This window comes from Amphiprion ocellaris, chromosome 3 (assembly GCF_022539595.1).
Source record: "Amphiprion ocellaris isolate individual 3 ecotype Okinawa chromosome 3, ASM2253959v1, whole genome shotgun sequence".
Lineage (NCBI taxonomy): Eukaryota > Metazoa > Chordata > Actinopteri > Pomacentridae > Amphiprion > Amphiprion ocellaris.
This window is the reverse complement of record NC_072768.1, coordinates 3,550,990-3,565,050: the sequence shown is the minus strand read 5'-3', so window position 1 is coordinate 3,565,050 and position 14,061 is coordinate 3,550,990. Positions and strand designations below refer to the sequence as shown.

At 43.6% G+C, this 14,061-nt stretch overlaps 1 protein-coding gene across 6 annotated transcripts in view; it reads left to right on the top strand.

Moving 5' to 3' along the window:
- LOC111588128 (genetic suppressor element 1-like) overlaps positions 1 to 14,061 on the top strand; it is a 50,169-nt gene that overhangs the window by 26,241 nt on the left and 9,867 nt on the right. For 5 of the 6 annotated variants that reach the window (XM_035942928.2, XM_023298299.3, XM_055009162.1 and 2 more), the window contains exons 2-8: positions 4,085 to 4,264; positions 5,355 to 5,554; positions 8,432 to 8,598; positions 8,693 to 8,896; positions 9,858 to 10,013; positions 10,922 to 11,199; positions 13,456 to 13,774. In XM_035942928.2, coding sequence (XP_035798821.2) covers positions 4,085 to 4,264; positions 5,355 to 5,554; positions 8,432 to 8,598; positions 8,693 to 8,896; positions 9,858 to 10,013; positions 10,922 to 11,199; positions 13,456 to 13,774 — 1,504 coding nt within the window. Of the gene's footprint in view, positions 1 to 2,373; positions 2,500 to 4,084; positions 4,265 to 5,354; positions 5,555 to 8,431; positions 8,599 to 8,692; positions 8,897 to 9,857; positions 10,014 to 10,921; positions 11,200 to 13,455; positions 13,775 to 14,061 lie in introns of those variants that run through there. The other variant, XM_023298298.3, reaches the window with a different exon arrangement.

Genomic DNA, 14,061 nt, shown 5'->3' with positions numbered 1-14,061 from the left:
GTCTTTGTTTCCCCCACACATCACTGAGGTGTAGCACTGCCCTCCCTGGCTCATAATAGGGAATTTTAATAAAGAATATCTGCTTAGCTCTCAGGGAGGGCCGGTGATGGTCACACACATGCACTAAATATTAAAATATTTGGCTGCAAGACTAAAATATGCATCAGTCTCATACATTGTTGACACCTCTTTTGTGGAGTTAAACAATGAGAACAAATGCAGACAAAAAAAAAAGAGATTGGCCTCTTTCTTTTTCCAGCTTGTCTCTGTATGTTCATGGAATAGCCATTTAGCTGTTGCTAGTGATAAATTCTAATGTTTTTGTACCAATTTTGACATGTTAACGTGTTTGTAGTAACACAGTGGAGTGAAGATGGTTTTAACCCTCATTGTGTCTGCACTTCTATGGAGACAGCATGGCTGCAAGTAAAGAGAACTCTAATGTTTTTTGTGCAGTACGACACAGTGACAATGCCATATGTTATTATCAAAAAAGAAAACACAATGGTTCGACTTTTTGGATTATTTTCTAAAATCTAAAACAAAAAATGAAATCAAGATGTATAAGATTTTTCCAAGAGACCACAGGTGTTAACAACACTAGAAAAAATGTTGACTCTAGATATTTTACTGCTTAAATTTTATTTTGTTTCCATATTTGTCTCCTGTCAGCTTTGTGTAGACACAGCCTGCAGTTCAACCTAGTTTTAAATCACGTCTTAAAACCCACTTTTATAGACTTGCTTTAATGTGTTTAGCTTTACTTAGCTTTAGTGTTTTGTTCTGTGTTATGTCCTGTTTATTTTAGATGTTCTCTCTTGCTTTATTTTACTTTTAGCTGCCTGTTTCTTTGGTGTGATCTCGTCTCTATTTTTTTAATTACTTTTAATTTTGACTCAGCCTTTTTCTTTAATTTCAAACTGCCTAGTTCCCTTGTTTGAGTTGCGGGCTATTCTAGCTAATTATTCATTTAATTTACTGTCATTATTGCTGTTTATTTTTAGTTGACTGCTCTGACTTGTCTCCTATATCTTGTTTGATTGTCTGTGTTACATGTTTTAACCATCAAAGCACTTTGTAAACGCTGTTCTTATGGGTGCTATAGAAATAAAGTTATTATTATTATTATTATTATTATTATTATTATTATTATTATTATTATTATTATTAATATATACTTCGGCTGGCAAGTTGCTGAATTTTTTGCACTTGACTGTTGGTCGTAGTTCAGTCATGAACTTGAATGCCTTGAGGAGTGCAAAATTTGATTTTATGTTTCTGCAGAATCTGGTCTGAACAAACAGTTTATTTTTTGGTGAATTTTGAAGTAATTTTAGGCCAAGATTTTGTTACGTTTACCAGTGGAATGTCGCAGACGAGGACTTAAAGAACCATTAGAGAGTTGGAAATCTGAAGATTCTTTCTGTTCTTACTTGTGATAAATGGTGTCACTTTAGCTATATTTTTAAGAAGACAACATGCCTTTCAAACCAGTTTTAATGAAATCAGTGCCGAGAGCCTGACGATCTGAGTCTAAGATGTCCTGAAATGGCCCCTGTGCAGATGATAAACCTTTTTGTTTTGGATAACAAAGTGGCCAAGCAGCATCCTAAGGCCAAATACACATTATTGATCTGAACAGCAAGGTTATCTCTCTCCCTTTCTTCTTCTTGTTCTTCTTCCACCCAGCTGTGTTCTGAGGCAGCGAGCATTAGAGCCTCGCAGCGCTGCAATCTCAGCCCTTTAGTCCTGTTTGCTCATCCAGTCATCACTTCTTCTAAAAGTACATTTCCTAGAGGGAGTAAAAATGTCTTAATTTGTATTTGGGGCTACTGTGTCCTCCACCCTCCCTACTGGTTAGGGGAGGAGGGGGGGGTCAGAGGTGAAGGGTGAAGGGTCACTGTAAAAGCCCCCTCCTCACCCCATAACCTCCCCCCTAGTGTCCCAAAGCAGACAGAGCTGACTAACAGAGAGACAGAGTGATGGATGGAGGGTTAACACTACCCTCTACCACACACACACACACACACACACACACACACACACACACACACACACACACACACACAGCTCAAATCACACACCAACCCGCCCGTCATCACCCCTCCTCCTCCCTCTACTCATCCCCCTCCACCCCCCGCATCCACCACCACCACCGCCACCCTCTCAGAAGTGCGAGCCAAAAGGAGGAAGGATGAAGAATGAAGAGAGAAAAGGAAATGAGAGAGAAAGAGAGAGAGAGAGAGGGGACAGCTAAGGAGAGAAAATGGAAAGATAAAAGAGTGACAGAGAAGAGAGGAGGTAGGATGGAGAGGGTGATAGATGGAGAGGGAGGAGGGAGGAGAGGGGAGGAAGAGGAGGAGGAGGAGGAGGGGGGAAGTGGATAGAAAAGAGGTCACGTGACCACGTAGCAGCTGCAAGGCTGAGAGGGAGAGAGTGAAAGAGTCTCACATAGGAGCAGAAAGACGACGAGCAGGAGGAGAAACAGTGAGCGGGAGGGTGAGTGTTTGCATGTTTGAATTATGTCCATATGCACACGGTAGTATGTGTGTGTGTTTGTGAGTGACACGGATAAATATCAGAGGAATAGCCTGTAAAAGGAAAGATTGTAGGAAGAAGGAAGAAAGAAAAGCAAGAAACAGAGAGGAGATTATGTGTGTTGGCTTTTGTTAAAGAAGCTCCAGTATGCTGAGATAAACGGGGGGAGAGAGGAGAGGAGAGGGGGGAGGAAAAGAGTGAGAGAGAGTGTGGATTGGAGTGGAGAGGGAGGGAGAGAAGGAGTCGATAGAAACTGTCTTATCATCTCTCCCTTGACTGCTGGGCTCAGCAGAGACAGAGATACAGACACACACACTCAGCCTGTCAGGATCTGAGCTTTTACTCTCTTCATCTCTCTTTTCCTTTTTCCCGTCTATCTGATTCGCAGTTTCAGTTTCAATTTGCTCTCTAAATGCATGCGTGCAGCCACAGAAATGAAGGAAAAGATGATATAGAAGCAGGTTCTACAAGATAAGAACACAGTTATGTCAGAAGCTGCACGCATGTTAATTGCACACATTATTCACGGCCCTGCTTTGTGTCATCTGGCAGGGTCATAAAATCAGGAGCAGCTTCATCAAAACTTCCTAATATTTAGCTCTAATCGCCGGTTTAATGCAAGCTCTGTTTATGTGCACCTAGTTCCGCTCTCCACTGCTTCTTCTCTCACTGTTTATCACTCCACAGATTTGGCTCACACGTGTCTTCAGGTAGAATCCAACATCTGTAAATCAGGAGATTTCTGTCTCTGAGATCCGCTCGGCCTTTTTATTCTTTTACTTTATCAAAATTGTCGGTGTGATGAGCCGAATGTTCGATACTGGCGTTCAATGAATTTTTCATGAGTGTGTTTACTGCTTTGGCTCTTTGTTTTGTTCTTCTTGTGGTACATATGTGTGTGTCTTTTAAAGGTGTTTGTGTGACCGTGTGTTGTGGTGGTAATGAGGTCATTGCTGTAGCAGGCGTGGGGGGGGTGGGGGGGAGGCTGCTGGCTAATTCCAGCTGTAATTAACATTAGTGGGTCAGTAAGAGGGTAGAGGGTGAAGACAAAGGTTAACGCCAACCGTGTTGGCTCTCGGTGCGACCACTGCCCGGCAGATCGATGGGTCTTAGTTGTGTTTGTTTCTCTGCGTTTGTTTTTCTTGCATCTGTGAGGGTGTGAAAATCACGGCGGTACCTAATAATAAGGTTTGCGTGTAGACGATGTCGACGTCTTAAGATGTGTCGGCTGGCTCCCTTGAGGAAATGGACATGTGTGCGCTCGTGTGTGATTTGCTATTAGGGTCACTGCTCTGTTTGACACAGTTCTAATCCCTCCACTGTGTCACTAGTGGGGCTGACCCACGCATATCACGGCCACACATAAAGGCACAAACACACACACATGCACACACACTTGTCAGTTGAGTTTTACTCATTCGGCATGAAAAAGATACCAGCTGTGTTCAAGAGCCAAAGTCACTTCCAGGAATCTGAAGATGACGGAGGTCGTTGGTGTTTAATTTGGATCTCAATCATAAAACTCCTCTCGTCTTTCTTCCCACAGGTATGAACCATGAGTCCAATAAATCACCATCATTAGGAATGATCTCCACGGCAACTCGCACCACGGCTACAGTCAGTCCCCTCAGCCCACTAACCAATGGGAACGCGGTTGCCCAATCTGCAAACTCCGGATTCGCTGCTGCCCTGCGTAAACTGGCCAAACAGGCTGAGGATCCCAGAGGTGAGCGCCGATCTGAGCACCCTAAAAATCCCCAGAGCTCCAGGTGGCTGCAGGCCCCAGAGAGCCGAACACAGACTCCTCTTTGTTGGTCATGCCCCAAAAACAGCCACCTTTACCACTGGTGTCAAGCTTGTAACACATCTTTTAATACAGCTGCAGGGTTTTCCTTGTTTGTGTCACCTTTAAACCAAGATGTCAAGATGGAATTAAAGGACGATGTGAGATTAAAAAAAATGTAAACAAAAGCGTTCCTTCAAGATGAGGTTTTAATGGATAAGAAATTGGAGACAGTGCCAAAAAAAGTGCAAGTAGATCATTTCACACACACCGAGGTTGTATTTTGGATTAATGTGAATCATTTTACTGCCTGGTAGCTCTTTAGTTGTGTGTGTGTGTGTGTGTGTGTGTGTGTGTGTGTGTGTCCTCACTGAGCTCATTGGTGTCCTAATGAAGGTGTTGGATAAGAGCTGACCTATCCTGACCTCTCCCTCTCTGTCTCTTCCTTCATTCGTTTCCATTCATCTCCTAATAATGAGAATCTAATTACAGCCAATTATAACAAGCTCTCTCTCTCTCTCTCTCTCTCTCTCTCTCTCTCTCTCTCTCTCTCTCTCTCTCTCTCCCACTCTCCATCACATCTCGTTTTCTTTCTCTCTCTACCTACTGCTCCACATGAACTCATTCGTTCCCACCTTCTCTCGATCTCATTATTTCCTCCTTCTGTCTCCCAATGTGTTTGTGTTTCTGTATGTGAGCGTAACTGGAATTAGTGAGAGTTACACTAATAGAGTAATGCCAGAGTGAATGTTATGGAGAACAAACACTCTCCCTTTTTTGCATTTAACACCTCCCCTTCGCGGTGTCGTACCCCAGCTTCTTTTTAACGCTTTCATTTATGACATCCTTCTTTAGCTCTCTCTATATCTCATTTTTTTTGTCCCTTTCCCATCATTGTGCGCATTATTCTCACACACACCTTCATCTTGTATCTTTTCGCACGTTGCTTTATTTTGCTTTTTCATCATAATGATTGAATCTCTGTTTATCTTGACAAAAAAACCTTTCTTTCTCATATGTGTTTGTTCCTCAGGTTCTGCCCCCAGCGGTGAGTCGTCTCCAGTCTCCTCCCCGGCCACCAGCCACAGCTCGCCGGTCACCACCCCTAAGCGGGGCTCATTAGGGCCCCTCTTGGGCCAGAACAGGGGCCACAGCGTCCCCGGCACCCCTCCGGTCGTCACCATTGCCCCCACCAAGACCAGCAACGGCCTGTGGAGGGCCGACGGGCGACAGGTAGGAGATTAATCACACGGTCGTCGTGCCTGCCGGTGTTCAGGACGTCTGCTGCTGCTCTGTGCATCTGTACTTTCTGTTCCCGTGTCTCGCTGCTCCTCCTTTTTCCTCTCGCTCAGATCACTCGTCTGTCTCTCTGTTCCTTTATCTGTCCTGCTGCTGCTCCCTCCATTAAAGAAATAGTCCCAGCGCTTGTCAACATCCAACTGTCAAACCCAGCCATCCCACCCTTTCTTCCTTCATTTATCCCTTCCTGTCTTGTCTCACTCTTTCATTTTCCTGCCTTCGCCCTCCTGCCTTGACTGCCCTCCTCCTCCTCCTCCTCCTCCTCCTCCTCCTCCTCCTCCTCATCTTCCTCCTCATCTCGCTAATCAGTCCGTGTCTTTTTCAGCAACACATGAGGGGTTTGTAAAGAAACACTGGAGGCTGCAGAGACTGGCACCTATTGTGTTCAGCTTCCTGCAGTGTTTGTGTGTACGTATGCGTGCTCATATGTGTGTGTGCATGTGCGGGTGTGTGTGTGTGTGTGTGTGTGTGTGTGTGTGTGTGTGTGTGTGTGTGTGTGTGTGTGTGTGTGTGTGTGTGTGTGTGTGTGTGTGTGTGTGTGTGCGTGTGTGTGTGTGCATGTGTGTGTGTGTACTTGACCCTTCACCACAAAAGACTTAGGATGTGAAGAGGGACCGGTGTGTGTGTCTGTGGATGTGTTTGCTTGTGGGTGTGTGAGTGAATTTAAGCTGGGGCAAGGAACCAGGCCCCTCACACAATGCAGGGGTGAGCCCCCACAGTAGCCACTTCCCCCTGGATCAGAGCTGCCTTTCTCCCCCTTCACAAAGACCACTCTGTGGCTCTGCCTGCCTGGGGCTCCCATTCAGACATTCAGAGAAGGAGGGAGGGAGGCAGGGAAATAGAGAATAGGATGTTAAGAAATGAGGGGAGGGTGAGTAAGAATGAGCAGGAGCGCAACAGAGAGAGCGCTTAAAAGCTAAATTCACTGTTTGTCAGTGCAGCATGTCCTAGAACAGAGCACGGGACAGTTTAAGAATCAGACTGTGTGTTTATTGCTGCGTCTGTGAAGGCCATTGGCTCTGTGCAAGGTCAGAGGTCGAGGAATGGGATGGCTTCACTTCAAACGCTGCCTTCTCCTCTCATTCTGAAGCAGCACTACATGGATAGTAGGAGAGAGAAAGAGAGAGAGGCAGTTTATCACTGGTTTGAATCTGCTTTCCATGAATGACATATTCAAACGTATTCAAAGCACGGGTATTTTACTGCAAATCAAGTGTTGTACAAAACTAAGGTAGCAGATCAGGTGTTGTTGGGGGAGGTCATTTGTTTGTGGGCTGTCTGTGGTCAGCCCAGCCTGTATTGCTGTCTGTTGCTGTAGCAACAAGATATGACACATTAGTGGAAATGTATGTCTTTCTCTCATTAACATACTTTGGTGAAAGGTTTCCTGGCAGCTCTTTATACTGGGAAAATCAATGTCGGCAAAGATTTTCCATTATGTTGTCTTGGTCTCAGTGTTGAAATTAAACATAATGATGACTATCTGGCTACAAGCACTGTGGCTGTGTGGACGACAGTGTTGGTCAGTCAGGTCGTTTTACACATGTTCCCATCAGACTCAGCTGTATTTTGTCTTCCCTGCTGATCAGTAAACATAAATAAGGCAATAGTAAACACTATACCTGCCCAGATCTTACCTAGCATGAAGAAATATGAATGTATAACTCTGGTATTTGCACATTTAAAGAGGCTACTTATAAAAGTCCATATGGAGTTTGAAATATTATTAATATTTACCACTTTTAAAGCATTAAATGACCTTGTCCCAATTTCAAACAAGGACTTTTTAACCCCTTATTTCCTGGGAAGTTCTGTCAGATCAGCAAAATGGGGCTCGGCTGGTTATTTCAAGGTCGCCATTTTTAAATAAAAGCGATTGAGATCAGACGATCTTTAGCGTCCTTTAAATCTCTTCCTTTATTGAAAGGCCTTTATGAATGTGTGATATAAGTCTGTGTCTTATGATGCCTTTTTTGTTTCCCTTCTGTTTTATGACCTGTTTTTAATTATCCGTGTTTTGTGATCTGTTTTTATGTTCTCTGGCTGCTTTTACAATCTTTGGTTTATTTTTATTGATGTTTTCTGCTCTTTTTGATTATTTTGTCTTTGTTAAGTGCTTTGTAACTCTGTTAAGAAAAGTGCTATACACATAAAATGTATTCTTGTATAAACACCGGCATGTTTGGATTGTTGCTGTGAGCATAGTAGCATTTAGCTCAAAGTACAGCCTTGCAGAGCAGCAACAGTGAGACTCCTGTTTAAGATTTTGTTTTGGTATTTTTGCCTTTTTAGTGTGTCGAGAGAGTAGAATAATGACACATGGCATGTTAAGCAAACTGGAACCGATACAAGCTCAGGACACAGTGTCGTGGTATTGCCATCTATTTGTTGTATATTTATATGCAAATTTAGAAAACATCCTCTTTTGGCATGGTGGGGATTGAAGGTTGGAATTTTACTGAGCAATCAAGGCTCAAATGCAGTGTTGTGGCGACTAAATCCTCCTAGTGAGAGGCGAGAGAGAGAGAGAGAAAGGGTGAGTGATGAAGAAGAGAGCAGTTGGCCAGATATTAGGATCATCTTTCCACTTTGATCTTGACCTGTTATGACATATCAGACCCACTTTTCCACTCCGCTGAGCCCCTCGGTGCAGCTCTGAGGTTTTTACCCAGTTACTCCCGTTTCATTTCTCACTCCTCTTTTCCTCAACTTTTTTTTTCCCCCTCTGCTCAGTTTGAATCTAGCACAACCTCATGAATGCACACAGTAATGCCTGCCCTCGCTCTGTCTGTCTGTCTGACTCCTCGTCAGGTTGAGTCGAGCGTTCAGGGACTCGGTAGGGAGCGGGTGGGAGCTGAGAACACCCAGTCACAGCAGGATAAGAGGACTCCTCCCATCCCTTCACCTCACCCACTGGCTCACTCCTTCGGTCTCACCCCAGGCAGCATCATGCAAGACCCCCGCATACAGAGCATTAGGTAAGAGCGACTCACACATATAGCTGGACTGCATGTAAATGTACATGTTATTTGAAATAATTATACAGAGATCCTGCATGTTCTTGCTCTGCAGTTTGCCTGGGCAGATGCACCCAGTGGTTCCTTCGGGTGCCGTTCCAGAGGAATACCTGAGAGCTCTCCGGCCCTTCGCTGCCTCAGATGACCTCCGACTGACCTCTCTGCCCCTCAGTCTGGATCCTGCTGCTGCTGCTCATGCTGCCGCTGCCGCTGCTTACTATCATCCTGCCTACCTGCACCACCCTCTGTCCTTACCAAGGTAACAACGCCGCCCTAAACTCTTCCGTCCTGCAGGGACTTTACAAACCAGTGTTTATACAGCCACCCACGTAGTTACCATTTTATGCTGTCACTCATCCATCACTTTACAGAAAAACTCCTATTATCGAACCTGTGCTGACTGCCCAACACCTCTAAGCAGGTTGGGAAGGCATGTTAAGTTAAATAATGACAAATATTACACCATGTATTATAGCCACAAACTAAAAAAAAATTGCACTACTAGGATTCTGTGGGAAACAAAAAAAATCAGTGGTCTTTTGCACAACAGTCGTGTGAGAGATAGTCAGGAACTTTTCAGCTGAACTGGACTGAACTGTAGGCTGTTTACCCAGAGCAGACAGGAGACAAGTATGTGAACATTTTCTTTTTTTAATGATTTGTGGCATTATTTATTATATTACTAAATATAGTATATTATGTTGTTTATTATTGTTAAAGACATTTTTGTGGACATTTATCTCTATATGTGCTGTTTCCATAGAGGTGCAGGATTTTATATTGCAGTGGAAAAACAAGCCCACAGTGAGCAACAATGGCCAGAAATTGCTTGCAGTTCAGAGGGTTAAAGTATTACGCAGCGTATTTTAGAGCTAGGCAAAGCAAAACTATTCACACAAGTCATTCAGAGGGTACAGAAGGATTACACAAATGACATTAAGCATCAAATAAAGAAAATAAAACTACGTAATGAGTAAGAAATGGAAAAATTAATGAAATTGACATAGCTGGTTACAAGTGTTCTCAAAAGAGGAGTTGGTGACTTGTTTGCCAACTACCTGCATCTCTGTACAGATAAGTTTCTCTGCTTGCTCAAAAAACTGTAATAGTTCCAACAATACATTCATTCATTCAATCACTGACTACCCTTATTTATCAAGGAGAGCAACCCTCATTTCCTCACTGGAGAATATAGTCTGACCGGTTTACGTCTTTCACAGGATGGAGGAGTCTCTGTGTCTTTCCGCGCTGCGATCGCAGTTCTACTCCGTGCCTGCAGGAGGCGCTTTCCCTCCTCTTCACCCCTCTGCCCTCCACCTGCACCTGCCCGGAGGCCGATACCCCGGAGAACTGAACCACACAGCGTTATCTGAGAGGTAACTTTGTCTGTTTGTTTGTTTTCTTTCTTTCTTTCTTTCTTTCTTTCTTCATTTCTTTCTTTCTTCATTTCTTTCTTCATTTCTTTCTTCATCTCTTTCTTTCCTCCCTCCCTCCCTTTCTCTCTGTCTGCAGGGCTGTGTAATCTCTCTCTGCAGGGTAGGCACAGGTTGCTGAGTGTGTGATATTTTTAGCAAACACCCCACAGTGCCTCCTATACACTCATCACACACACACTGCCCTTCGCACACACACTCTGTACGCCCATACACATGAATATGCAAAACCGGTGCATACATAAAATCACACACGCATAAGGATTTCTGCTCCCTCAGTGTCTTTTCTGTCAGTGCTTTGAGCTCTTTTCTCCTTCGGACTATACACACTGTCTCCCTGTGGCATAATGCACGAGGAGGGAGGTGTGTTTGTGTTTGAAATGGATGGTATTTATCATTTGGTTCTGTAATGGCTCCTGCATATCTTCCAGGTTTGTTTGTGTGCTATTGATTGCTGGTGAATGTGTTCTGTTGTGTGCGTGTGTTTGTGTCATTTTCCTGTGGATACCTATTAAGTGTTCATCTGCTCTTGCTCAGTCATGCTGTGTATGGATTATTTTCCTCATGGTAAATGGAGAGCGTGTGCAGCATATCAGTGTGTGTGTGTGTGTGTGTGTGTGTGTGTGTGTGTGTGTGTGTGTGTGTGTGTGTGTGTGTACGTTTCAGCAGAAATGTTTGTGTGAGGTTCACCAGTGTGTGGTTAATATCTGCCTCATGTTGGGTGTTGCATCTCTCACCTTCTCCCCTTGCCTGTGTGTGTGTGTGTGTGTGTGTGTGTGTGTGTGTGTGTGTGTGTGTGTGTGTGTGTGTGTGTGTGTGTGTGTGCGCGTACTTGTCAACCTCCTCCACAGGCTACAGATGGAGAACGAGCTCCGCCAGCGAGAGAGAGAGCAGGAGCGTGAACGAGAGAAAGAAAGGGAGCGCGAGGCCGGGCTGGAACGAGAGCGGGAGAGGGAGGAGGAGAGGGAGCGTGAGAGAGAGCTGGACAGACAGAAGGAGAGGCAGAGGGAGAGACAGCAGCAGATGGTCCGAGCCGTGGAGAGCCACTACCTGGCTGAGCTGCAGGCTCGGAGGCCACCACCGGAGGACAGGGCCAGGCCAGGAGAGAGGCTGACCCCGAACAGACTGGGTACCTACACACACACTAACACACCAACACACACATGCATCCACGTACACAACCCAGAGATTGTAACCGATTTGTTAAGTTACCCCAATCAGTTATTCTGGATACATCTAACAGTTTACTAGTCAGGGGAACTCACTGGAGAAGAGATAAACCCAGACTGTCAGTTAAGTCTCTGAGCAGTTTCTGCATGTGTTTCACATTTTTACTCACAGTGGACTCATTTTGCATAATAAAGTCCTTCAACTCTATATAAACATCCCAACAATGACTAGAAGTCAGAACAATGCAAATGTCTTTCATGCCATAAATCAGACAAAATAAAAATGCATTTGTTTGATTGTTTATTTGATAAACATAAAAGAAATGGAACCAGAATGTGCCACAGGTTTAACCATTACTAGAAAAACATGGTAACTCTTACCTTACATTTTTAATTTGTTCCTATAATTGTCTCCTATCTACCTGCTCTGTGTAAACACACCCTGCAGTTCAACTTAGTTCTAGGGCTGCAACTATTGATGTATCGTCTAAGCACATTACTTCATCAAAAGCGGAAGTGAGCACACTATGCAACAGAAATAACCGCCCAGGCGGAGCGCTGAACACGGACAGACATCCGTGTTGTATCGTACATATATTATATATGCACGATACAACACGGATGTCTGCACTGTATCGTGCACATATTACAAATGCATATATTATATATGCACGATACAGCAATACAGCCCGGATGTCTGTCCGTGTTCCGTGATCCATCCAGACGGTTTTTTCTGTTGCATAGCGTGCTCACTTCCGTTTTTGATGACGTAACGTACTTAGACGATTCATCGATTGTTGCAGCCCTACTTAGTTCAGCTGAACAGTTTGTGATCTGAACGTTGGTCACAGATGAGTCTCTTATGGCCCCTCTGGTGTGCTTAGAAATGCAGAGTTTTTTGCTTTGTACTAAATCTGGTTATTTCAAATGGTTCATTTCTTGTGAATTGTTAAAGAAGAGTCATAGAGAAGCCATCGGAAAGTACCTTCTGTATTTATCATTTTGGGATTTTCTTTAAAAAAAAGATAACGTGCCTTTTGAACCAGCTGGTGGATTTTTCAGAATGTTAAATTATAAGTCAGTTGATTACAATATTTCACACTTATTTTACCATTTTTCCTGCTCCTGTGAGTCAAATACTTGTTTGAAGTTACATCTGCTCATCACTGTTGAGCCACATATCCTGACAGCTACTGGCCAGATTGCAACTAACTTTTTTTTAAGAATATTTATGGCCTCCTGACCTCTGCTGTAGTTTAACCATCATGCTAAAATTCCCATTTGTTTGCAAGAAATATCAAAGTATATTAGGCCGATTTACTTGCCTCCCACAGGATAAACCCTTTGAATTTTATTCTTTCCTTAAGCTTTAGTTTTCAAGCCAAAATGCTATCTCTGCACACTACATATTTCATAATCAAATCTAAGGTTGTGAGTGTTGTGAAAGTTCCTTAACATAATCATGGTTCCCAATTCTGGTTAAATGACTCTGTGACCTTCACTCACAGATGCACGATGATAACGGCACCACATCAGTATAATAATATGTTGATTCCATTACAGGAGAGAGCTGATGTTTTCTGTAATTAGGTGGAGAAAAATATATGCATATATTGGCATCAGTGTGAGCCAAATGAGCTGGAAAACATTAGCATATTGGATATCGACAAAATCCAACATCTTACATAACCAGCCTAACTGTAGGAAGTTACGACATGTAAGATATTTAGTCTCAAGTGCTGGATAGTGTGCCTTTTAGCTTCTTTTTGGTGGTTTTCCTATTGCTAGATTTGCATTCTGACACAAATGATTTTTTATTTAGTACATCACCCATAGAGCCACCTTGAAAAAAATCTATTTCTTGCATCCAACATGTAAGCAATCAATATAAGCAACATTCTACGTATATTGATGGTCTGTTTTATATTATAGATTTCTGTCCTATTCTGTCTGTGCCTTTTTACTGTCACAGTACAATCTATTGGTTATAACTGGATGACAGTTCTGTAACAAGTAGACTTTAAGGTAATGCAGTAAATGTAATGAAGTAAACGCTACATTTAAATGAGAAAACAACTCCAGTTCACAGGTTATCAACACAAATCCACAAATTGATAGTACAGTTTAAAAAAGTTTGTCGCTGTCAGAATAGCTCATAACACTGAGATTTAACTCATCAGAACAACCAGTTTATCCAAACCCTGCTGTTTCTCCAGATAAAACCAAGGAGCCAGAGCACCCAGCTTTTCCGGCACCTAAACCTCTTCCTCTGCAGCCCGGCCTTCACTCCTCCAGAGGCTCTGTTCCACACCCAGTGCCCAGCCTGCTACCTTCTCACCTGGGGAAGCACCACGCTGCCGGTACTGGAGGGCTCCACGGAGCTCTGGCAGCCGCCATGATGACTCAGAGGGCCAGCGAGGAGGTGTGGTTGTCACGACAACGAGGACAGGGACAGGAGAGGGAGGGTCCACTGGAGCTGGGCCTCAGGTCACCTGGGAAGGGGGTGGAGCCGAGGAGAGATGTCCACGGTCACAGGTCAGCTACATGCTACACAGTCTGCATTATGAACTCATATTTAAGGTCTGGGTCAATATATAATTGTGGGACTTCAGGCCTAAAATCTACATGGCCATCTATAACCAAACACCACATGGCATTTTAGAGAAAGATTCTTCTAAATATTCTATATACAATTGAGTAAAATTGAAAGTTACTTATAAAGATATTGTAGTAAACCTGTTGACATGCCATAAATCCACACTACTTTATATTAAATAACTCAGAAAGCCTTGGAGTCTGGTCAGTCTTTTCTTCAGGAGGAA